The sequence below is a fragment of the Haliotis rufescens genome, unplaced genomic scaffold (assembly GCF_023055435.1).
Source record: "Haliotis rufescens isolate VD_foot unplaced genomic scaffold, xgHalRufe1.0.p SCAF_46, whole genome shotgun sequence".
Taxonomy (NCBI): Eukaryota; Metazoa; Mollusca; class Gastropoda; order Lepetellida; family Haliotidae; genus Haliotis; species Haliotis rufescens.
The window spans coordinates 2,142,382-2,164,497 of NW_025964179.1; the positions used below are offsets into that span (position 1 = coordinate 2,142,382).

Below are 22,116 nucleotides of genomic sequence, written 5' to 3' on the forward strand. Positions count from 1 at the left end.
AAGAGTCTTCCAGTCAATATAGCTAGTATGTTTTCTATTAGTTCTTAAAAGGTTTGTAAAATATTGTTTAAAAACTGATTTTTTATATCATTCTTTTAATTCATCTTTGAAATTTACATTTACAGATAATATGCAACTGATTAATGATCCCTTGACATTGAATTGACATTGGCATGTGTGAGTACCACGCCATAGATAGATACATAGCTAATCTTTATTTCCTCTAATTGAATAAAGATTACAATATGCAGAGATAATTAAGTTACATGTTTAACATGGATTTGGGGTATATTTAAGCATGTTCATAAACATACAAGTTGTCTTACGTTATTGTACATGTCTTACTGGTGTCAAAATATGTAGCACTCTTAATCAAACAATCTCCAAAAGGAGGAAGTAAAGATGATGAACAGCCAAGTTGACCGGACAGAGTGTGTATATGACGAACTCTCTAACTTTATATTTGTCCCTTAAAGAACCCACTAAGTTGATTTAAAATTTTACAGTTAAGAGAACATAAGATGCGTTTCACATTCGAAATGTTTGAACATTAGACACATTTTTAACGATATTGGCTATCTTGTTCTATGAAAGTTTCACAGTGGAAATGTTATTGGAATTCATTTTGTATGCAGGGAACGCTGTAACGTTTACATTAACTTCTATATCTGGGGCTATTGGTCCATCTATAAGTCTTAATGAGTAGATAATGATGAGATGCTCTGAATTCAAGAAAAGGAAATTATACAAATTAAGGGTTAAAAAGGTTCATTTCCGAAATGAGGCACATGCTTGAAATCCTTTGAAGCTTGATGCGACTTTATTGGTGTTGATAGAAGATATTCTGTGTAGTCGTATGTTGTTACCTTGTTAAAACAACATACATTGGACAACCTTTTTCAAAAACAACACAACAGTGTACATTTGATATTATTGGTTAGTTTATTGTTTGTGTTAAGTTAGTGAGTTAAAATGTTACATCGCATCCGCAATATTGCCGCCACATCGCAATGAGAACAATATAATCATTTCTAAATTCCTGTCAACAAGGACAGTACAACTATAGTTGCCATAACATATTTCAGAAGTAAGACACAATTCAAAAGTGCTAAAGAACAATCTTTAGGACAGATTACACCAGATTGTTGTTGTTTCCTGTATGTTTGAAATGTGTAATTGCCTCTGTCATCCCACGGTTTCACGCGTTAACCTGATGATGTTTGAACAATATAAGTATTGCAGCTACCAAGAATGTCCAGGTACGTAGATGTAGTTGTGTATGAAAATGCATCAGACAGTGGAAAATGGTAGGGCTGACAGGGAATACACCCGCTCAAGGGTTTGGGGTACTCTCTTTTTAGTGTACATTTTATGGATCAAATTCACATCTTTTAAAAAAAGTTTGCCTATAATCCCCATCATTGCTTTGTTTTCTGATGTGATAAAGATATGAACGCTGTCCTTTGGATTTAGGTGTTGCAAGAGTCTTTTCAAGAGTGCCCACGCGATGATGTCACTATCAGCATATAAAGGCGCAATCTCATTGCAATATTCTGTGGCACCTAAACATCCATATCCTACGACAACCCCGGTATGAGATCGAGCAATAAGAATATGTTTTGCATGGCTGATGATCCAGTTTTGGAGGAAGTAATCCCTCTCGCTTTCACATACTTTGTCGTCGTATACCTTCAACTCAGTAAACATGGAGCCTTCGAAGGGGACAATACTGATATCTGGACTCACTTCTGCATCAGGAATTGCCCCCAGTATGGCTCCTGCTGGCCCACGTTTTTGGTATACGTCATAGTAGAAAGTGAAGCCATGGGTGTCGTAAAGGCTGACCGAGATCGCGGAGAGGGTGATGTTGGCCTCCCCGACTGCAGTGAGACCAACACGGTTCACGTCCCGTCCGATTCCTTTGCCTCTCAGGTCCCTCCTTACGATATACAGGCCACCTTCTGCTGTCTCCTCGTTAAAATACGCCAAGACTCGGCAACCTGATGAAAGAACATAATATAGATATATGTATAAACATTTGGGGAATAATCAACATAATCCTAACAAACCTTCTCATAATTAAATGAGCCAAGTATAAGATATACAGCAGATGAATCCATGTGATAAAGGAACCAAAGTCTCATAACAGCGAATAATGCTCAAAACATTGTCCATGAAAACAGGTAACCCACTTCGATTACACAGAAGCAAGTTAATATACGTATGACAAATATACACACCTTGTAAAGGTGCACTATCATCATACACAATTAATTTTTAACTTAGAGACATAGCCTATACAACAAATGTTAAGAACCACCCTTCAACACGTATATCTAGTTATCCACTTTAGTTTTTCATCTCACATAAATAATCTGCATTCTTTTGACATATCTAATCGCCTCATTATTCCGACGCTTCCTTGTGTAAACCTGATGATCTATACAACTTTATTGAGATTTGTGTTTTTCTTCCGCGATGAGCTCACTAACAAGCGTTGCGGTCATGACCAAATATTTCCTAGAAGTGAAGCAGTATTAGCCTGTGTTATATTTTGCAAGTACGTCGTATTCATAGCCATGAACCTGCCCCTATATGAGTGAGTGAGTGAGTGAGTGAGTGAGTGAGTATGGTTTTACCCCGCTTTTAGCAATATTCCAGCAATATCACGGCAGGGGACACCAGAATTGGGCTTCACACATTGTACCCATGTCGGGAATCGAACCCGGGTCTTCGGCGTGACGAGCGAACGCTTTAACCACTAGGCTACCCGACCGCCCCTGCCCCTATATGATAACTAGTTAGAAGGCGGTCTACGTCCTGATTAGCAGCATTCGATCGTGTTGAATATTATGTATTACATTTAGGTGCGGGAACCGGAATCATCCTCACACATATACGGCCGACCAGATATGGTTGCACCTGTTGCCAAAGCCAAATGTTCCTTTGATTGGCAGCAATTTTATCCCTCTCCCCAAATACATTGACGATAAAAACAGGCTGTTCTGAATGTGCAAAGCACAGCTAAAAATGTTTTATCTGGTCAACACTTGCTGCTCTGCAAACATACAAAAAGAGAAAATAAAAACCCACCACATGAGTCTAAATTGAATCTAAGTGGAATTGACATGCCTATATCACTATGTCAAATTTCCAAAAATGAAAACCAGAACATTTCCGTGCAGTGAACGGTGATATTGCTGCGCTTGTTGTACGTGTGTTTGCACAGCTACCCATGCTACATCGTGGGAGACTTTGGCAAAGGCAACGCTTCCGGCTGATTCCTGCAGATGACATATCTTTAACAATTGGACCAAACAAGAGTCATATAATTTCTTTCGTTTGAGGGACGAATTAGAACGAAATTATCTTCTCCTAACCTCGGAAAGCACAACAAAGGGAGGTAACCTGGCGTAACCTGGCGTATATAAGTAAAGGAGGGAAGTTGAACCTTCATTCTCAGCCCTTAAAAAAAACCGCACACGTAGAATGAAGTTCATTGAACCTGACTACACAAAAAATCCGGTATATAATTGGATATATGTTATTCGAAAATGATGGTATCCTGATATTCGACAAACGGTGCGTGAAAACGCAGCCATTGTCGATTTGCAATGTCTTAAATGTAATTGTTTTCACACTTGTTCAAAAATGTCATGGACGAAAACAGTAAACCAAAATACTCGTGGAAGTTATGACATTCCTAACTCGTGGGATTGGCTATAAAAAGGCAAGCATAAGCCAATAATTTGTCATTCAATTGTCAATATTTTTCAAGTTCGAGAATGCCTAACGGAACGTCGCCATAGGACGTATCCAAAGCAGGGAATCACAGTCTTCTGTTGCACGCCACTTCAACGTCCACCACAGCACCATTTGCCGCCTTTGTGACCGATACACACAGTTCAATTCCACTTCAGACCGTCTGAGAACAGCTGACCAAAGGTTACCACCCCTGCACAGGATCGCTACATCGACTGTTACACCTACATCCCCACAATGCCACAGCTGCGGAGACTGCAGGACAATATCCCTGGTTTAAGGAGGATATCAGACCAGACTGTCAGGAACCATCTTAGCGAGGCTGGAATTCGACCCCAAAGACCAGTTATCACCCCTGTTTTGCAACAGATCCATCGACAGCGACGCTTGCGTTAGGGCCATTCCTTACAGGCTTGGAATTTGGGAAACTGGAGACGAGTGTGGTTTAGCGATGAATCACAATTTCTTCTTCAGCCGTGAGATGGAAGACAACGTGTTCATCGTCGTTGAGATGAGCGTTTTGCCCTACATTGTGTACGTGAATTCGGCAATTTCGTTGGCGGTAGTGTCATGGTGTGGGTGTGGGGTGGTTCAGGGAAATTTGACAGCAAGTCGCTACATGAATCAACCTCACCTTCTTCCAATCATTGACCGCCAGAGGGAGCTGTTTCAACAGGACAACGCTCCACCGCACACAGCTGGTGTCATGGTAGACTACCTCATAATGCCAACATCAACGCCTTGCCCTGGCCGTCGAGATCTCCAGATCTCAACCCAATCGAACACCTGTGATGAACTCGATCGACGTGTACGTCAACGTAAGAACACACTGCAGACACTCCCACAACTGGCCAACGCGTCACAAGCAGAATTCGCGCACTTATCCAGTCAGTGCTGAGGAGCCTTGATTGTTGCCCAGGTGGCCTTATTTGACATGACAATGAAGAATTTTCAATGCCTGTGTACCACGGCATGTGACTATCCAGCTCCAAATTTCATATTTGTATCTATGATATCAATTTAAATATATCGACTTTATTAGGTACAATTAATGTACTAAAAATCTACCTGTGCATTTTTTTTTTGAAGAGTGTATGTGTTGTGATGTTGAGAATTGTCCTTCAAGTCTCAAGTGTAATGAAAGTGGGAGTGAAATGAAGAGTTGATAATTGTTCACAAATGATGCATACATTGTGCTGTTCGAATAAATAGTAATCATTTGTTTTGGGCGGTATTTCATCTTAGAAACGTATTTTAATCAGTTAAATCAGCACCCGAATACACAATCGACTCATGCTTACCCTAGCAATCATGACCTTGACCGCCGACTTACTTCTCATCCCCTATACGAGTTGTGTGCATCTTTACACAGATCACTGAAGTCAGTTGGAATTTGTCACTTACCGATTATTTCGCCAGTTTCCGATTCTGCAACAACCCAAGCCCTTGAATCCATATCAAACACGCAATACATTGAGCCAATTGGAATTTCCCACTCTTCAGCATCAGTCAAGGTTTTAATTGCTCCTATATCAGCTCGAGTTGCCTTTCTCACAGTGTACTTTGGAACAACAGCCATGTCAGTGTTGAAGGGAGATCGGGAGGGAACAGAGACCACAGTGAGTTCTTTACAACTGAGGGCGATCGGGACGCAATGAGTCCGTACGGGTCAAGTCTGAGTGTCACAGGGTCGTGTTATCTACTTTTATAATAAGGCCATCGGACTCAGGGTTCACTGATATGACCAGCTAGTGGTGTGAGAATGTACGTGTAACGTATCTCATGGTTTTCAAAGGTCATGACGCATTATTTGAATGTCGTGGATGGTTAGCAAGAAGTTCAATAAGCATGGATTAATATGCTGTACAAACACTACATTCGTTTTCTTCTTTGTTCAGAAACAAATCGTTAGTTTTATTTAGAGATTAAAATATAAAATGCAGCAAAGAGGGTTTAGGTGATCCTGGCAAGCCAGGCTGGTTAGGCTCATCATCAGCTCAGGGCCATTGTCCCCTCTACACACAGCCCAGACAGCGAATGGGACTTCTCCCAGGAAGCGCTGCCTTGAAAAACACACCCAGAACTTTGCAGAGAATATGACGATTCCCCAACACTGCAGCTTTCTGCATCATCCAGAGTGCCACAAGGGCTGTATTCCTGGTATCAAACCCGGGTACTTTCACAATGTCAGTCAACAGATTGAGAGGTACCAAATCTAAGGCACCGAGAACAATGGAGAGTTGGACAACTTGGTACTTGGGATGCAAGTGTGACATTTTGAAAGCGAGCTGCGCATATTTGCCATGTTTTTCCTCAATCTTGTCAATCACATTCGTGTCAAAAGGGACAGAAATTTCAATCAGACAAGATCAGGTTTGTTGGCCTGGATACGTCTGAGGCTGTATACGGGTCGTACCAAGGATGGACCTCTGTGTCAAAACCACAAGCATTGTGAAGACGGTAATTAAATGATCGAGCCACTCCATCATGTCGCTTAAGATACTGTGTTTGAGCCAAAGCTGGGCATCCACTGACAATGTGTTGGACAGCCTCATTAAATTCATTACATAATCTACATTTCATATTTACATTTTGATGCAAAATCACACATTGATGGTTTCGAGTGGGAAGTGACTGGCCCTGAGCAGCTAAACCTCCTGTTTCACACTTCATGCCGACTTTATCCAAGCGAAGGACTCTGCAGGGATGCTGACGCTCATTTTCGGACAGGCGTGGCATTTCATAATGTTGAATAATTGCCTAATTTTGTTGTTTTTCTGAGTGGTTGTTGTCAGCACGATGCTAAACAATGCATATGGAATCCCGTTAACTCACATGTTTTTATACCCATTCTTGGGTAGTGAAATGCATGCGGTTTGCATAAAAGTCAACTTTTGCATGGAATGCATGCTTTTTTGTAGCAGTTGCGTTTTTGTGACTTGATTAAATACATGTACTACAATATTGAAAACCAAACTTTACTTGTGTCACAGGAACTTTTATTGTTGTAGTTAACGTTTCCTGTATCATAACAACACGCATATACTGTCTGTTGTTATTTCCCTTTTACACCATTGCAGATTAAGTGAATGGTTTTTTATTTTCCATATGACGTGGTGGGCAGTTCTCAATGTTATTACGGGTGTCTCCTCTTTACCTACAGGTGTTAGTAATCGGCATGCCACAACTGTCGTTCCGTCCTTATGCTCATGGCCGCATCACACAATGACATTCATTGTGTGAATAACATCCTTCGTAGTTTTCACAGAGATGATGCCACAAAGAGATTTGTCTTTGCCTACTGTCGTGCTACATGTATGGCATTACCTGAACGTGTCAATGTCATACATCAATACTCTATCTACTTGCTGGTCATGGTTGAGGATGTATGTACCCAAATCCATAAGCGGTAGGGGGCGGTCGGGTAGCCTAGTGGTTAAAGCGTTCGCTCGTCACGCCGAAGATCCGGGTTCGATTCTCGACATGGGTACTATGGGTACAATGTGTGAAGCCTTGATATTGCTGGAATATTGCTAAAAGCAGCGTAAAACCATACTCACTCACTCACTCATAAGCGGTAGAGATATTCTTTCACTGTCTGCTGATCCACGCTGTTGGTCATGTGCACGGACCAATAAACGCCATTGCTTAACATCCCACGACCTATTCAAGCAGTCAGCACACCAAAAACCACAGGTGGCCCACATCTGGCATCTTATCGGCATACATAATTTGTGAGTGAGTGAACATGATTTTACCCAGTTTTTGCAATATTTCAGCAATATCACGTCAGGGGACACCAGAAAGTGGCCTCACACATTATACTCCTGTGCGGTATCCAACCTTTGGTGTGTCAAGCCGCTAGGCTACTCCACCGCCCCACAGAATATGTACATCTCTTGACAGTTCACACACTGATTCGAACACACTCTTGGAGTGTATGACTTTAACGTCATTCGTCGCTGTACCATCAAAATAAATTCTCTGTGATTCGACAGTGAAGTTTCTACAGACATCACCTTTCATGTTGCCGCCTCTCACATCAGCATTTAGCAAACTTTATTTTATGTAACCGAGGATATTGTCATCATATTCGATCAGGACAAGTTACACATGAACGTTTGTGAATGGTAGTGATATATATTTGCAATGTCATTTAAAATCCGGTACACTACCAAAAAAAAAACATGGAAACTGATGAAATGATAGCAAAGGTGTAATGATAATTGATTTCGGTCGTGTAGATCAGTATCTGGTGTGTCGATCATGTTACATGACGCCTCGGTGGCCAACTGTTGATTTACTTGCGTGAGGTTGCCCTTGGTGTCGTCCGCCATTCGGCCTAAAGAGGGCTACCTTAAATGGACCACATTGGCGGGTGCAGGTTCTGGCTTAGCCTCTTGATTGTGAGTTCCCCCTTCGGCGATAACTTTGACTCCTGTGTGCATGTGCATCACGTGCTGTACATGTATTATGTGATTTTGCGTTCAGATACAACGCCACCGCTTTGTAAATGTACACCTCAACGATACCTTGATTCAAACCATTAGTACCCTTATTTTTTGTCGATAGTATACATTCATTATCTTGTGTGATTATGTACTGTATCTTTAATATATATTTTCATTAACTGTGATTATTCGTGTGTTTTCGTCATTGTCGTTGGGACTCTAGTATTATTTGCATAATTGTCTTTGTCTAAAAGTATCAATGTGTTTCACTCAAACTAATTACCATATCCCATATTGGATAATAGATCCTGCTTCCCTTCCTTCATGCAATTATCATTAAACCGCCCGCATGTTATCAGAAATGAGCGGGCCACTGTAACTTGATAATGCCCTCATATTGTTTGACGACGGGCCATTATTACGCCTGTTGTTAGGTAACTTCATGTTGATTAGTGACGGCATCTGGTTTGTTCTGTGACGTTTCCATGTTTGTAAAAGTGGGTCAGTGACATTCGTGTTGATTGCAGTACATGTTTTAAAACCGATGTTGTTTCTTTTTATTTGATAACAAATTCCATCGTTATAACCTATAATAACGGCTCCTTCGTCGGGCACTTAATGGAAGACCTGGGGCTTCTGCAAATGATAATTTCCTGTAATATACCGTTACCCTTATAACACACCGTGCGTAGTCCTTCTGGTCTGAGGCCGGACGTCTTATACACATCACAAAAGAGGTTAACACTGACAGCAATCTGTGGGATGAGGCCACGCATTGCTACATAGTGTTCAATTCATTCCGACCTGGAATCTTAAGGTACATGATAACTTTGACGTTGAATTTGACGTTGAATAGGCAAGACAGGACACCTTAGAAATAACTCCTCGTGTACCGGACAGAGTATGTATATGACGAACTCTCTAACTTTATATTTGTCCCTTAAAGAACCCACTAAGTTGATTTAAAATTGTACAGTTAACACAGTTAACACAGTTTGGAAATGTTATTGGAATTCATTTTGTATGCAGGGCACGCTGTAACGTTTACATTAACTTCTATATCTGGGGCTATTGGTCCATCTATAAGTCTTAATGAGTAGATAATGATGAGATGCTCTGAATTCAAGAAAAGGAAATTATACAAATTTAGGTTAAAAAGGTACATTTCCGAAATGAGGCACATGCTTGAAATCCTTTGAAGCTTGATGCGACTTTATTTGTGTTGATAGAAGATATTCTGTGTAGTCGTATGTTGTTACTTTGTTAAAACAACATACATTGGACAACCATGTTCAAAAACAACACAACAGTGTACATTTGATATTATTGGTTAGTTTATTGTTTGTGTTAAGTTAGTGAGTTAAAATGTTACATCGCATCGGCAATATTGCAGCCACATCGCGATGAGAACAATATAATCATTTCTAAATTCCTGTCAACAAAGGACAGTACAACTATAGTTGCCATTAAATATTTCAGAAGTAAGTCACAATTCAAAATTGCTAAAGATCAATCTTTGGGACAGATTTACACCAGATTGTTGTTGTTTCCTGTATGTTTGAAATGTGTAATTGCCTCTGTCATCCCAAGGTTTCATGCGTAATTCTGAGGTCCAGGTACGTAGATGTAGTTGAGTATGAAAATGCATCAGACAGTGGAAAAAGCTATGGCTGACAGGGAATACACCCGTTCAAGGTTTTTGGGTACTCTCTTTTTAGTGTACATTTTATGGATCAAATCCACATCTTTTAAAGAAAGTTTGTCTATAATCCCCATCATTGCTTTATTTTCTGATGTGATAAAGATATGAACGCTGTCCTTTGGACTTAGGTGTTGCAAGAGTCTTTTCAACAGTGCCCACGCGATGATGTCACTATCAGCATATAAAGGCGCAATCTCATTGCAATATTCTGTGGCACCTAAACATCCATATCCTACGACAACCCCGGTATGTGATCGAGCAATAAGAATATGTTTTGCATGGCTGATGATCCAGTTTTGGAGGAAGTAATCCCTCTCGCTTTCACATACTTTGTCGTCGTATGCCTTCAACTCAGTAAACATGGAGCCTTCGAAGGGGACAATACTGATATCTGGACTCACTTCTGCATCAGGAATTGCCCTCAGTATGACTCCTGCTGGCCCACGTTTTTGGTATACGTCATAGTAGAAAGTGAAGCCATGGGTGTCGTAAAGGCTAACCGAGCCCGCGGAGAGGGTGATGTTGGCCTCCCCGACTGCAGTGAGACCATCACGGTTCACGTCCCGTCCGATTCCTTTGCCTCTGAGGTCTTTCCTTACGATATATAGGCCACCTTCTGCTGTCTCCTCGTTAAAATACGCCAAGGCTCGAAAAGCTAATGAAAAAACAGAATATTGATATATGTATAAACATTTGGGGAATAATCAAGCTAAACCTAACAAACCTTCTCATAATTAAATGAGCCAAGTATAAGATATACAGCAGATGAAGCCAAGTGATGAGTGGATTAAAAGGAGCCAAAGTCTCATAACAGCGAATAGTTCTCAAAACATTGTCCATGAAAACATACTCCGATTACACAGAAGCAAGTAAATATACTGTTTACTTATGACAAATATATACTTAACTTAATCAGGACAGCAATGCACTATCCTCATACACAATTAAGTTTTAACTTAGAGACAAAGCCTATTCAGCAAATGTTAAGAACCAGTATTGGACATAACTATCCAAATATGTTGCACGTCGGATCTGGAGTCACTGTTAATTCGAGTACTATAACATCAGGCCTCGAGACATTTATAATCTGAACAGAAATTTATTGAGATTTGTGTTTCTCATCCTCGATGAGCTCACTCACTAACGTTGCCATCATGACCGAATATTTCCTGGATGTGAAGGAGTATTAAGATGTGTTATATTTTGCAAATACGTCGTATTCATAGCCATGAACCTGCACCTATATGATGACTAGTTAGTAGGCTGTCTACGTCCGGATTGGCAGCATTCGATCTTGTTGTTGAATATTATGTGTTACATTTAGGTACGTGAAACTGAATCATCCTCACACATATACGGCCGACTAGATATGGTTGCACCTGTTGTCAGAGCCCAATGTTCTTACCACTCTCCGAAATTAAGAGACCCGTGAAGATTCCGGGGTAGAAAAGGTCTTCAGCAACCCATGTTTGCCGTAAAAGGTGACTATGCTTGTCGTAAAAGGCGACTTATGGGATCGGGTGGTCAGCCTCGTTGACTTGGTTGATGCATGTCATCGATCCAAATTGCGTGGATCGATGCTCATGATATTAATCACTGGATTGTCTGGACCAGCTGGAATATTGCTGACGGCGGCAGTAAACAACAAACCAACCAACCAACCGAAATTCAGAAACAACTTGTAGCGGCGTTTCAGAAATTATTTACATCCGCACAATAATTTCATGTTGAGGCTAGTGGCTGGACCGTTGATCGCGTTGTGCACTTAGGAATGACTGCTGAATATGTTCCTTTGATTGGCAGCAATTTCATCCCTCTCCCCAAATACATTGACGATAAAACAGGGTGTTCTGAATGTGCAAAACGACAGGGCAACATGTGCTGCTCCGCACCTAGTCTCACACACGTAAATTGCAAAGAGAGAAAATATACCAACCACATGAGTTTAAATTGAATCTAAGTGGAATTTACATGTCTATTCCACTACGTCAAATTTCCAAAATTGAAAACCAGAACATTTCCGTGCAGTGGACAGTGATATGCTACTACCAACACCGTGGGATACTTTGGCAAGGGCAACGACTGATCCTGCAGATGACATATCTTTAACAATTGGGCCAGAACTTCCCACGTTCCATGTCTTGACAGGATGCGACACTGTCGCCTGCATCGCTGGTAGGGGAAAGAAAACAGCGTGGAATACCTGGAATGTGTGACCAAAGGTCACTGCAAACCCAAGCTCATTGCAAACGTTTGCTGCACTAACCAGTCACAATTGACAGATGTTGATACGTCTATGACCACACTGGAGAGCTGCTATGTTCTGATCTATCACGACCTTGAGTAATGTGAAGGAAGCAAGGTGAGGTGAAATTGGGTTTAACGTCGCGTCCAAGATTATTGCACTTATATAGATAACGACGTGCATGCTCGTGTGTGTGTGTGAGTGGCTGCTTGTACTAGTCCAGACAGTTGCTTATTTATAGCTCACTGAGATACCATGACGCAGTTTAACATGAATACCCCACTCAGACACAGTACACTGACGCCGAACCGACCAGTCCTTGTTTTAGCCCCTTAATGCCGAGCGCCAGTACCATATTTTAACATCTATTGGTATGACGCGGCCGGGGATCGAACCCCGGACCTTCCGCTCTCCGGGCGGACGCTCTACCACTAGACCATGGAGGCGGTCTGAAGGAAGCGAGAGTATCTTTGCACACAAAGAAAGAGATGTGGATGACATTCCGCATGTGAGAAGAGCAGCCTACCAGGGTGGGCATTGTTGGTGCCAGGCTCTTAGACCAGTGGTTACATGCCACGACCAGAAGGATGGGGTTGGAGAAGAACCGATCGAGCAACATTGGAAGCCATATGAAGCATGCTCCTCCCACAGACCAGAGAACTGCAATGTGGCTGCATAAAGGGTTGTCGGGAAAAGTGCAAGTGCGTGAAAGCAGCATTAAGCTGTAAATGCATCTTGCAAGTATGATGGATGTTGCTAGTACATATCCGTGTAACCAATACATTACAATAGTAAACTATTTTTCTTGAAATATACTTACAGAAAGACTGTGCTCTATATATAGTGGCGTAAATGTTATATTATTGAAAATAACAACATAATATTTGGTCTTTGGTCTGATCGCTTTTATCATGACAAATTATAATTGACAAAACCTATTACTGGTTACAGGAGACAGAGATGAGCCCTAAAAGAGGGATTAGTATAAACCTCGATTAACAATGTCAGCATTGGACCCCCATTTGCGTTGAAACAGACGAAGCAGCGGCGGTGAATGGGAGCCACCAGATAACTGAAAAAAAGCCAGGGGAATGTTGTTCCAGCACATGCTCTTTAGGGGGTGGTCTGGAGAAACAGCCGGCCATGAGCAGTACGGCCATTTTATGTCTAAAAAAAGTGAGTGAGTGAGTGAGTGAGTGAGTGCTGCATCTTGGCGTTACGTCCCTTCAGTTGCCCAAAGGAAACCTGAACGCCTCTGTGAACAGTATACTGCCCCGGTATTGTCTTCTGCACCTAAGTTGCTGTCAACACCAAGCTAGGTGTGCCTCCCTATGATATCGATGCGAAATTGGGCGTGTCGCTGGACGACGGGCCGGATGTTGTCTTTTGTGTTGTTTAACGCCGCACTCGGACCGGATTTTGTGCTCCCCAACCCGTTACAGTTCTGCCATTAATGTGGCTCTTTAGCATTTATTCCGAAGATGCACCAACCGAATATTAATGTCCTGTTGCCGAGACGCAACACTTGGACGACCGGCCCCTTCTGTAGATTACGTCAATTGAAGAGATGAGCATTTAAATGTCTGTCGTTTTGCGGCAGTCCTGTTTGCAGCATACCCACGGCGCGTGCATGTTGATTTATGAGTACCTCATTGCAAAACAATCAGTTTGTGTTGTTCACCTCAAAAGACGCGCGTGGGAGAATCGGGCTCCCAACAAACATGCAAGCATCCAAATTGTGCGCTGTGCATAAACATGCACGTGCAAATTGTGATTCACGATCACAAAGTCGAGGAGATGTCTTCATCAATATGTATTGAAAGATGCATTAATTAAATTCAGACTAAACGTATTCTAATTTAACTTTATCTTAAGCACAGTTTCTTTTCCCCACTAGTATATGAATATTAAGTAATCTTAACCCTTGTCGTGCGCAGCCGGGCGACTGTGGAGGCAATTTAACGAACTTTCCCAATATGCTAACCCCGCTATTGTTCTACGGTTACGGCTCGGCTAGTCGCCCGCCATACAAATTGATTCGATAATATCAGGAAACATTCCAGCCTTCAGTTGGGTATGTTTCGAGAAAAGCAAGCTGTAGGACAAGAGGTTGTTTGTTTATATGTTGTTTAACGCCGTCCTCAGCAATAGTCCAGCTATATGACGGCGGCTATTAAGTAATCAAGTTTGGGCCAGTCAATTCAGTGATTGACACCAAGAGCATCGATCCACGCAATTGGGATCGATGACATGCATCAACCAAGTCAGCGAGTCTGCCCACCGATCCCGTTAGTCGCCTTTTACGACAAGCATCGTCGCCTTGTACGGCAAGCATGGGTTGCTGAAGACCTATTCTACCCCGGATCTTCACGGACCAGGACAAGAGGTAATTCACTCAATAAGGTTTTAACTTACTTTTAAACACTATTTATAAAACTATATTTACACACCTCTAGCTATCGTTTTCACCACGTTTAGTGGTTAAAGCGTTCGCTCGTCACGCCCGTCACCCGCGTTCGATTCCCGACATGGGTACAATGTGTGAAGCCCATTTCTGGTGTCCCCCGTCGTGATATTGCTGGCCTATTGCTAAAGCGGTGTAAAACCAAACTCACTCACTCATTCACCAACATATCAAGAGACAACCTTCAAGATTGTCGGCCATGTTTCAAGATAACCGTCAATGTCGCCTTATCACCGTGGCACTGTATATAACTTTAACTGTATCGGTGCCAAATTTCATGCTTTTACAACAAAGTGCACGATACCTTAAATACTATGGTATATGTTGCTTGACCGTCAATCAGGTTCAGGGTTTGTCACGTGTGTAAATTTACACAGTTTCCACAACACAGAAATACACACTCGACTCATGCCTACCTGCCCTAGTAATCATGGCCTAGACCGCCGACTTCTCATCATCTATACGTATTGTAAGTATCATTATAAAGATCCCTGAAGTCAGTTGGATTTTGTCACTTACCGATTATTTCGTCAGTTTCCGATTCTGCGACAACCCAAGCCCTTGAATCCATATCAAACACGCAATACAATAAGCCATTTGGAATTTCCCACTCTTCTGCATCAGTCAGGGTTTTAATAGCTCCTATATCAGCTCGAGTTGCCTTTCTCACAGTGTACTTCGGAACAACAGTAGCCATGTCAGTGTTGAAGGGAGATCGGGACTGTGACCTAGCACCACTGAGGGAGATAGGAATGCTATGAGGCTGCGTCAACGTGCCTGCGCTTACAGTGTCGTGCTTGGAAACTAGGCCATCGGATCAAGGTTAATTTTCTCGGACACAGCGAGAGGCTACCGCCGGGGCTGAAATCTTTAATACACATCCACCAAGACGCATTTCCGTTGTACTGAACAATTATTTGTTGCAAATAGCCTAATTTTAAACATAAAAGACATAATTTATTTTGAAGAAGGAAAATATTTGCTCATTATCCATTTGAAATGAACGCGCATACCTTGCCTAAATTCAAAGTGTAATTATTTCTAACCTCATTTTCGAGGCTGACGAGTGACCTCGTGATTAAAGTGTTCACCCGTCAGGCCGAAGGCCCGAATTCGATTCCCAACATGGGTACAATGTATGAAGCCCATTTCTTGTGTCCCCTGCCGTGATATTTCTGGAATATTGTCAAAAGCGGTCCAACTCACTCACTCTAGAGTGTTAATACATTCGTGTTGTTTTGTTGGCTTTCAATATGACTGTGCTGGTGGCTGATCTTCAGCGAGGCTGGCTGTGGGTCTCTTCTCTATTTTAATCCTGGTCTATCAGTCGGGTTTGTATCCGTTTTCGCCTGGATTGTCAATACTGAGAAAAAGTAATAATGTGGAATAATGGTACCTTGTCTTTCTTGATTTGACTTGGGTTTCTTCTCGGAGCATGCACAGGCACGTCCTGAAACTTCCGCCATTTTGAATTCTTGTTAGTTCGACCCCTGTTTCCCCCTTTATTATATATCTAGGTTTGTCAGCACCATACCCGTGCCCACGGGTTTCACTAAAGTGGTAAACGTCTGAGACCTGCATCACTTTTCTCCCACATTAAGCTGACTGGAATACCGACCAAAAGAGACATTACACTCAACTCACTCATTACAATTTACTCGTTTGTTGTTGTTTTTTATCTGGAACTAGCAACACGTTTTCACAATGTCATCCAGTGATGCCAACACTTGCACAATCATGATAGATTCAATGCCACAGGAGGATCATCTTCTGTGCATGATTCCAAATGTGATGGTAGAATTACGAATTTCCTGGGTCAGGAATTATTAAATAAATTATTGATAAACGAAGTCAGTATCAGAAGCTTTCTGTTTAAGGGTAGTGTTCAAACAAAACGGAAACGTTCCCTCAGCACCTTTTGGATGGACAGGCTACAAAACTGTCCGAAAATCAAACGTTGCAAATATTGTCATCTTAGAAACGTATTAAAAGGATAAAATAGTGATGAAAAGAACATACATGAATTCCGACCCGGGGTAGAATAGGTCTTCAGCAACCCATGGTTGCCGTAAAAGGCGACTATGCTTGTCGAAAGTGGCGACTGACGGGATAGCGTAGTCAGGCTCGCTGACTTGGTTTATGTATGTCGATCCCAATTGCGTGGATCGAAGTACATGATGTAAATTGCTGGATTGTTTAGTCAATACTCGATTATTTACAGACCGCCGTCATATAGCTGGAATAGTGTTGTGTGCGACGTTAAACATCAAACAAACAAACATGAATCACTGAACATCAGCGATGACGCCAACGTTAAGCATGGTAAATTGTGAAGGGCATGTTCTGGGCGGCCGGAAGCAGCCACCACTCACACAACCTCTGCTTTCTGCATGATACCCCAGCAGGATTTACGTTATCACTTTAGCTGCTGGTGGTTGTGAACAATACTAGCCAATATTAAAACATACTCAGCAATGAGGCTTAAAAACACTGGTTGATGACAGTCACATCGATTATGATAGGATTATGTGTCACACAGGGGGACAATAATTTTACGATACTTTAACCTCCTGGACAGAGCCTTCAATAAAGTCAGCAGATAATAGCATAACATCAAATTTAAAAACAAGCATTTCATTATTCACATACATATTTAAAATTTATTATACAGATCAATTTCTTTCAAATAGCTGATAATAAGATGACCGCAGACACGGGAAATAGTGAGTGAGTGAGTATGGTTTTACGCCGCTTTTAGCAATATTCCAGCAATATCACGGCGGGGGACACCAGAAATGGGCTTCACACATTGTACCCATGTCGGGAATCGAACCCGGGTCTTCGGCGTGACGAGCGAACGCTTTAACCACCAGGCTACTACACGGGAAATATATATGCTTGAGGGTGAACCTTTCATCACAAGGGAAACACTGAGGAGGTTCGTCCTCATCTGTCTTAAGCAGATATTCGTGTGTAAACCGACTGTGGCCAATACGACATCGTCGTAAAACGACCTCGTCATGTCTTGACTGACAACCCAAGTAGGTATGACCGATTTTTGGTTTTAATTTGTGAAGTTTATTGCTTTCTACTTGGGTGTCCCACCTCTTTTGCATGAGATCCCGAGTATAACTTTTAATTGTTGGTTTGAAATCGCTGTACGGGATAAGTAGTGGAGATAACGGTTTGTCAAGAGCTGCTTTAGCTGCAGCATTGGCTTTTGGGTTACCTATTATGCCTACATGACTTGGCAACCAGCAAAAGACGATGTCGCATTGGCCAGTAGAAAGACCATTGAAAAGTTCTAAAATGTCTAGGATTATGGGATGATTTGAGGAAACACATTTCAGTGCCTGAAGCGCTAAATTGAATTTGGAACCGAACGCGCAGTATGTTGATCTCCATTCTACCATGACTAAACGAAACCCGAAGTCTTTGGTGTATATATTGAGCGAGTTTTTTGAATTGGTTGTCGTTAGGAATTACGCTACCAAAGACAACATCCTTTATACAAACTATTGCGCTGTATATGCTCAAGCAGTTTGTTGACACCACAATACTTCGCCGAACACGGCAACTTGGAAAGCTAACATGAGGTGGGATCCCCTAAGAAATACTAAGCAAGCTTTGCAAAGCTTTCGTTCAACACCGAACGTCAGCGTTATGACGTCATATCGCTCAATGTAACGCAAAAGATATGACGTCACAGTCTGTTGTCCTCCAAAACTTAAAATACCCTTTCTTTGTAGATGTTGACCTTTGCCCGTTACCGTATCTTGATGTGGCAGTTACAGATTTTGAATATGTCTTGCATTTTACATTTTATATATAATTTATTTACATAATTATACACAGTTTTAGTCTTCTTATTTTATTGTTAAGCCTACCTTAAACACTACACTATCAGTCACAGCCCTTTTTCTAAGCATGCTCACATCATAGTTTAAAAAAGTCACACCCTGTGCACTAACGCAGTAGCCTAAGCCCTTTCCCAATTCAAGCCCTTTTGTGTATGTAGAAGATCACGTAATTTAGCAAAATAACATTGGGTAAGGGATAAGATACATCTAATGATTTTTTTATAAGTAAGTTGTATATATCTTGTAGTCAATTACCTCTCTTATTACTCACTTTTTGGCCGTAAATCGTTTCCTTTTTGGTCGTTTTGGGGTGTGTGTTTTCCGACTTGATTGTTCGAGCCGCGTGTTGTTCCGCCACGAGCTTTGATGCGTCGAGCACAATATGGTAGAAACGCCCTGATTGGTCGCGAACAGCGTTGCTTGCCATGGTCGTACGACAGGAGTTTCCTCTGCTCAGATCAAGGGTCAGCCTGGTGGTATATAAGGACCTGGTACTGCATTCAGTGTCCTATCTAATATAACGTGAAAAATAGGTCTAAGAAAGAAATTTGAAAAGTGATAAACAATAAATCTCCCAGGTTCAAGAAACATGAATTTACAATCAAGGGAGACAACTCTTGCAAATTCACAGCTGGCAGGCCCTAGTTTTAGGAAGCGTTCGTAAAATAAACCTAAAAATAAAAATAAAGTCATAGATGAAACCCAAACTTGAGTCACATGGTAAGTGAGTGAGTTTGATTTTACACCGGGTTTGGCAATATTCCAGCAATATCACGGCGGGGGACTCAACAAATGGGCTTCACACATTGTACCCATATCCGGAATCGAACCCGGTCTTCGGTGTGACGAGCGAACGCTATAACCTCTATATGTCTCTCCAAACGCGAAGCCTTTTCTTGAATGGGAGTAGTTGTTTTCTTGCGACCTGGATTCTCTTTGAACAATCTTCTGACACAAAATTGTTGTGTCTCTAAACTTCGTGGTTTTCGGGGATTTCATAGTTAGAATCCTAACTTTCTCTCGGTCGTCAAACCGCAGACAGGCAACGTGGATTGATCTGGGGCGATGAGCCTCGGGATGAGGTGTTCCGTTCGGTGTTCGGTGAGCTTTTTGTATGTCGATATAGCACCTGGCAGCAGTAGAAAATATTTCATGAATCCTTTAATAAAGTCTTCAGGGACTCCGAACAATACCAACTTACACCTACGACTACGGTTCTCGAGATCGTCCAGCTTCAACGTCAGTTCGTCGAGTTTTCCCTGTTGAGTCGTGACACTACTCCAAACATTGTTTACATCATGATTAACTCCCCTGATAGCTTTGAAATCTTGACGAATTTGATCTAGTTCTGAATGAAATGACTCTAGACTCTGCATGATATGTGATTTTCCTTTTAGAAGAGTATTCAATGTCCTTGATACCTTATCGTTTTCATGAGAATCGCCCGAACCTTCGGGGTTTACCTCTAGGTCACTGCCACGGTTTTGGAAGCCATTATTGGTCTCTCGCCGAGCTGACTTCTTAGAACAACTCTCCTGTGGACGTTTTGTAGGTTTAGGCATTGTGTAAAATGAATCTTGGCCTCACAAAACCTCATAAGAAACTGGTTAATTTGTTGATTTGCCGGAAAGCCATCACGTGACCCAGCACCAAGCTCTTACACACATTGCTTTAAACGTACGTGCTTGTTTGTTCCCTGACGCCACAGAGCAGTACACCTGCCATGCGACTGCGGCGTGTTACCAAACCAGACCGATCACCCCACTTGTTAAATAGTCTTGGGGTACCAGTTTTTGTCACACCCATCTTTGTGCATAGATCTAAATACGACGCGTGAGGATGTTTGTCTACAATAAAACGTTTTGAAAACTTTACTTTATACTTGAATGTTGTACCTTGATCAAAGAAGGCTTGTGCAATTATTCGTTTGAGGTGTTCCAAGAAAGAGCACGCTCGATTGTACCTGCGAAGTTGTAAATGTGGACAGCATACCAAAAAACGTTAAAAGATAGTACTTGTTGTTTCCCTGTCTGGCGCTCGGCATTTAGGTGCTTTAGGACTTGTCAGCTTGGAAGTCAGTGTATACGGTATCTCAGTGGGCTAGCACTATAAATCGGACTATAGTACAAGCACACACAAGCACACACACACACACACACACACACACACACACACACACACACACACACACACACACACACACACACACACACACACACACACACACACACACACACACGTGCATACATGTCCTTATATACGTGTAATAATCTTGGACGCGACGTTGAACCCCATTTCACCTGACCTCCAAAACTGTTTCCTAGATTCAAGAACAGTAAACACACACTGAAATCACCTCGTCTGGATTTTAGTAGCTTTTAGTAGCCCTACGAAATAGTTCGGGCACTGGTCATCTGTTCGTACCGAAAAGCAAATATGGTTACATGGAACTTGCTAAGCATTGACACCCTTGGGGAATCTGGTTTGCACTTAGTCCCCTGCAACCTTTCAGGCGACTAAAGGGATGGGATGGTCAGGCTCGTTGACTTTGTTGATTGTTTGTCATCTCTCCGAAAGGCGAGGGACGTTGTGGAACATGGGACAACTTGTGTTTCTTGTATCGTGTGTTTCTTGCCCAAACTCCAGTAAACATATTGCTCGAATAATGTGGCGGGATTGCTCGAATAACAGTACCTGTTCCATTTATTATTTAGGTCAGCTGAATAGGCTGTCCAACATTAGCAAAAACATTAGCAACCTGTCAATACTCCATTATTTGCAGACCACAGTCATATAGCTCGAAGATTGGGGCATCAAACAGTACCAGCTTCGTTAACTGTTTAGATCACAATCTAAACGACTAAATGGATTGGATGGTGAGGCTCGGTGACATTGATAATTGTTTGTCATCCCGTCCAACGATGTGGGACTTTGTTAAAAACATTAGCAACTTGTCAATACCGCATTATTCGCGGGCTGCCTTCATATAGCTGGAAAGTGTTGCGTTAAACATGTCACGTGGAGTCTGCCCTGGATGTGATAAGTCAAAGGCCGACGACAAATACCAGAAATAAATTTGTTTTAACAGTATGTGCTTCATTTATTATTTACATCACAATAAGGCAACACGGGGTCTGGCCAATACTTGCTTGGTCACGGGCCGACGTCAAATAAATGGAACAATGTAGTGTTCAACTGTGCCCGATTCATTTATTATTTAAAGCACAAAAAAGGACTGAGTCTGGACCAGACTTGATAAGTTACGGATGAAAGATTGTAGAATAGGGTGTTCACATTCACACTCCAAGTGTGATGCTGTTCCTGGCCAATTTACCTCTGAAACCTCAACACCCAACATCAGACAGGTGTGTGAAGGAGTAACAAACAAACACACAACCAATTAACCTAACAAAACATTACAAAAAAAAAAAGTGGGGATAGTTTTTTGGAAATAAAATTCAATCGGTCCCCAAACCCGATTCACACCACGTTCAAATGACTATTCATTTAATGTTAATTGCAATATTAATACAAAGGGGCAATCACAGAAACATTACTCGTACACAGTTTTGAGTGGTATGCCTTGATAATCAGAACATGCAGTGGCCAAACCTATTTACATTCAGGAGCTG

At 41.8% G+C, this 22,116-nt stretch overlaps 1 protein-coding gene across 1 annotated transcript; it reads right to left on the bottom strand.

The window, feature by feature from the left end:
- Window positions 1-1,290: 1,290 nt before the first annotated feature.
- LOC124141621 lies at window positions 1,291-16,090 on the bottom strand. Its single transcript, XM_048383217.1, has 3 exons — window positions 16,021-16,090; window positions 15,144-15,428; window positions 1,291-2,000 (listed from the first exon to the last, which is right to left on the bottom strand). Exons 1-3 carry the CDS (start codon window positions 16,088-16,090, stop codon window positions 1,291-1,293), a joined length of 1,065 nt encoding a protein of 354 aa, XP_048239174.1.
- Between the last annotated feature and the right edge of the window lie 6,026 nt (window positions 16,091-22,116).

Coding starts and splice junctions, on each gene's coding strand:
- LOC124141621 (XM_048383217.1), bottom strand. CDS start 16,090: ATGGCGGAAGTTTCAGGACGTGCCTGTGCATGCTCCGAGAAGAAACCC. Junction 15,429..16,020: donor GTCAAATCAAGAAAGACAAG/GTACCATTATTC, acceptor CCGATGGCCTAG/TTTCCAAGCACGACACTGTA. Junction 2,001..15,143: donor GGAAACTGACGAAATAATCG/GTAAGTGACAAA, acceptor TTCTTTCATCAG/GTTGCCGAGTCTTGGCGTAT.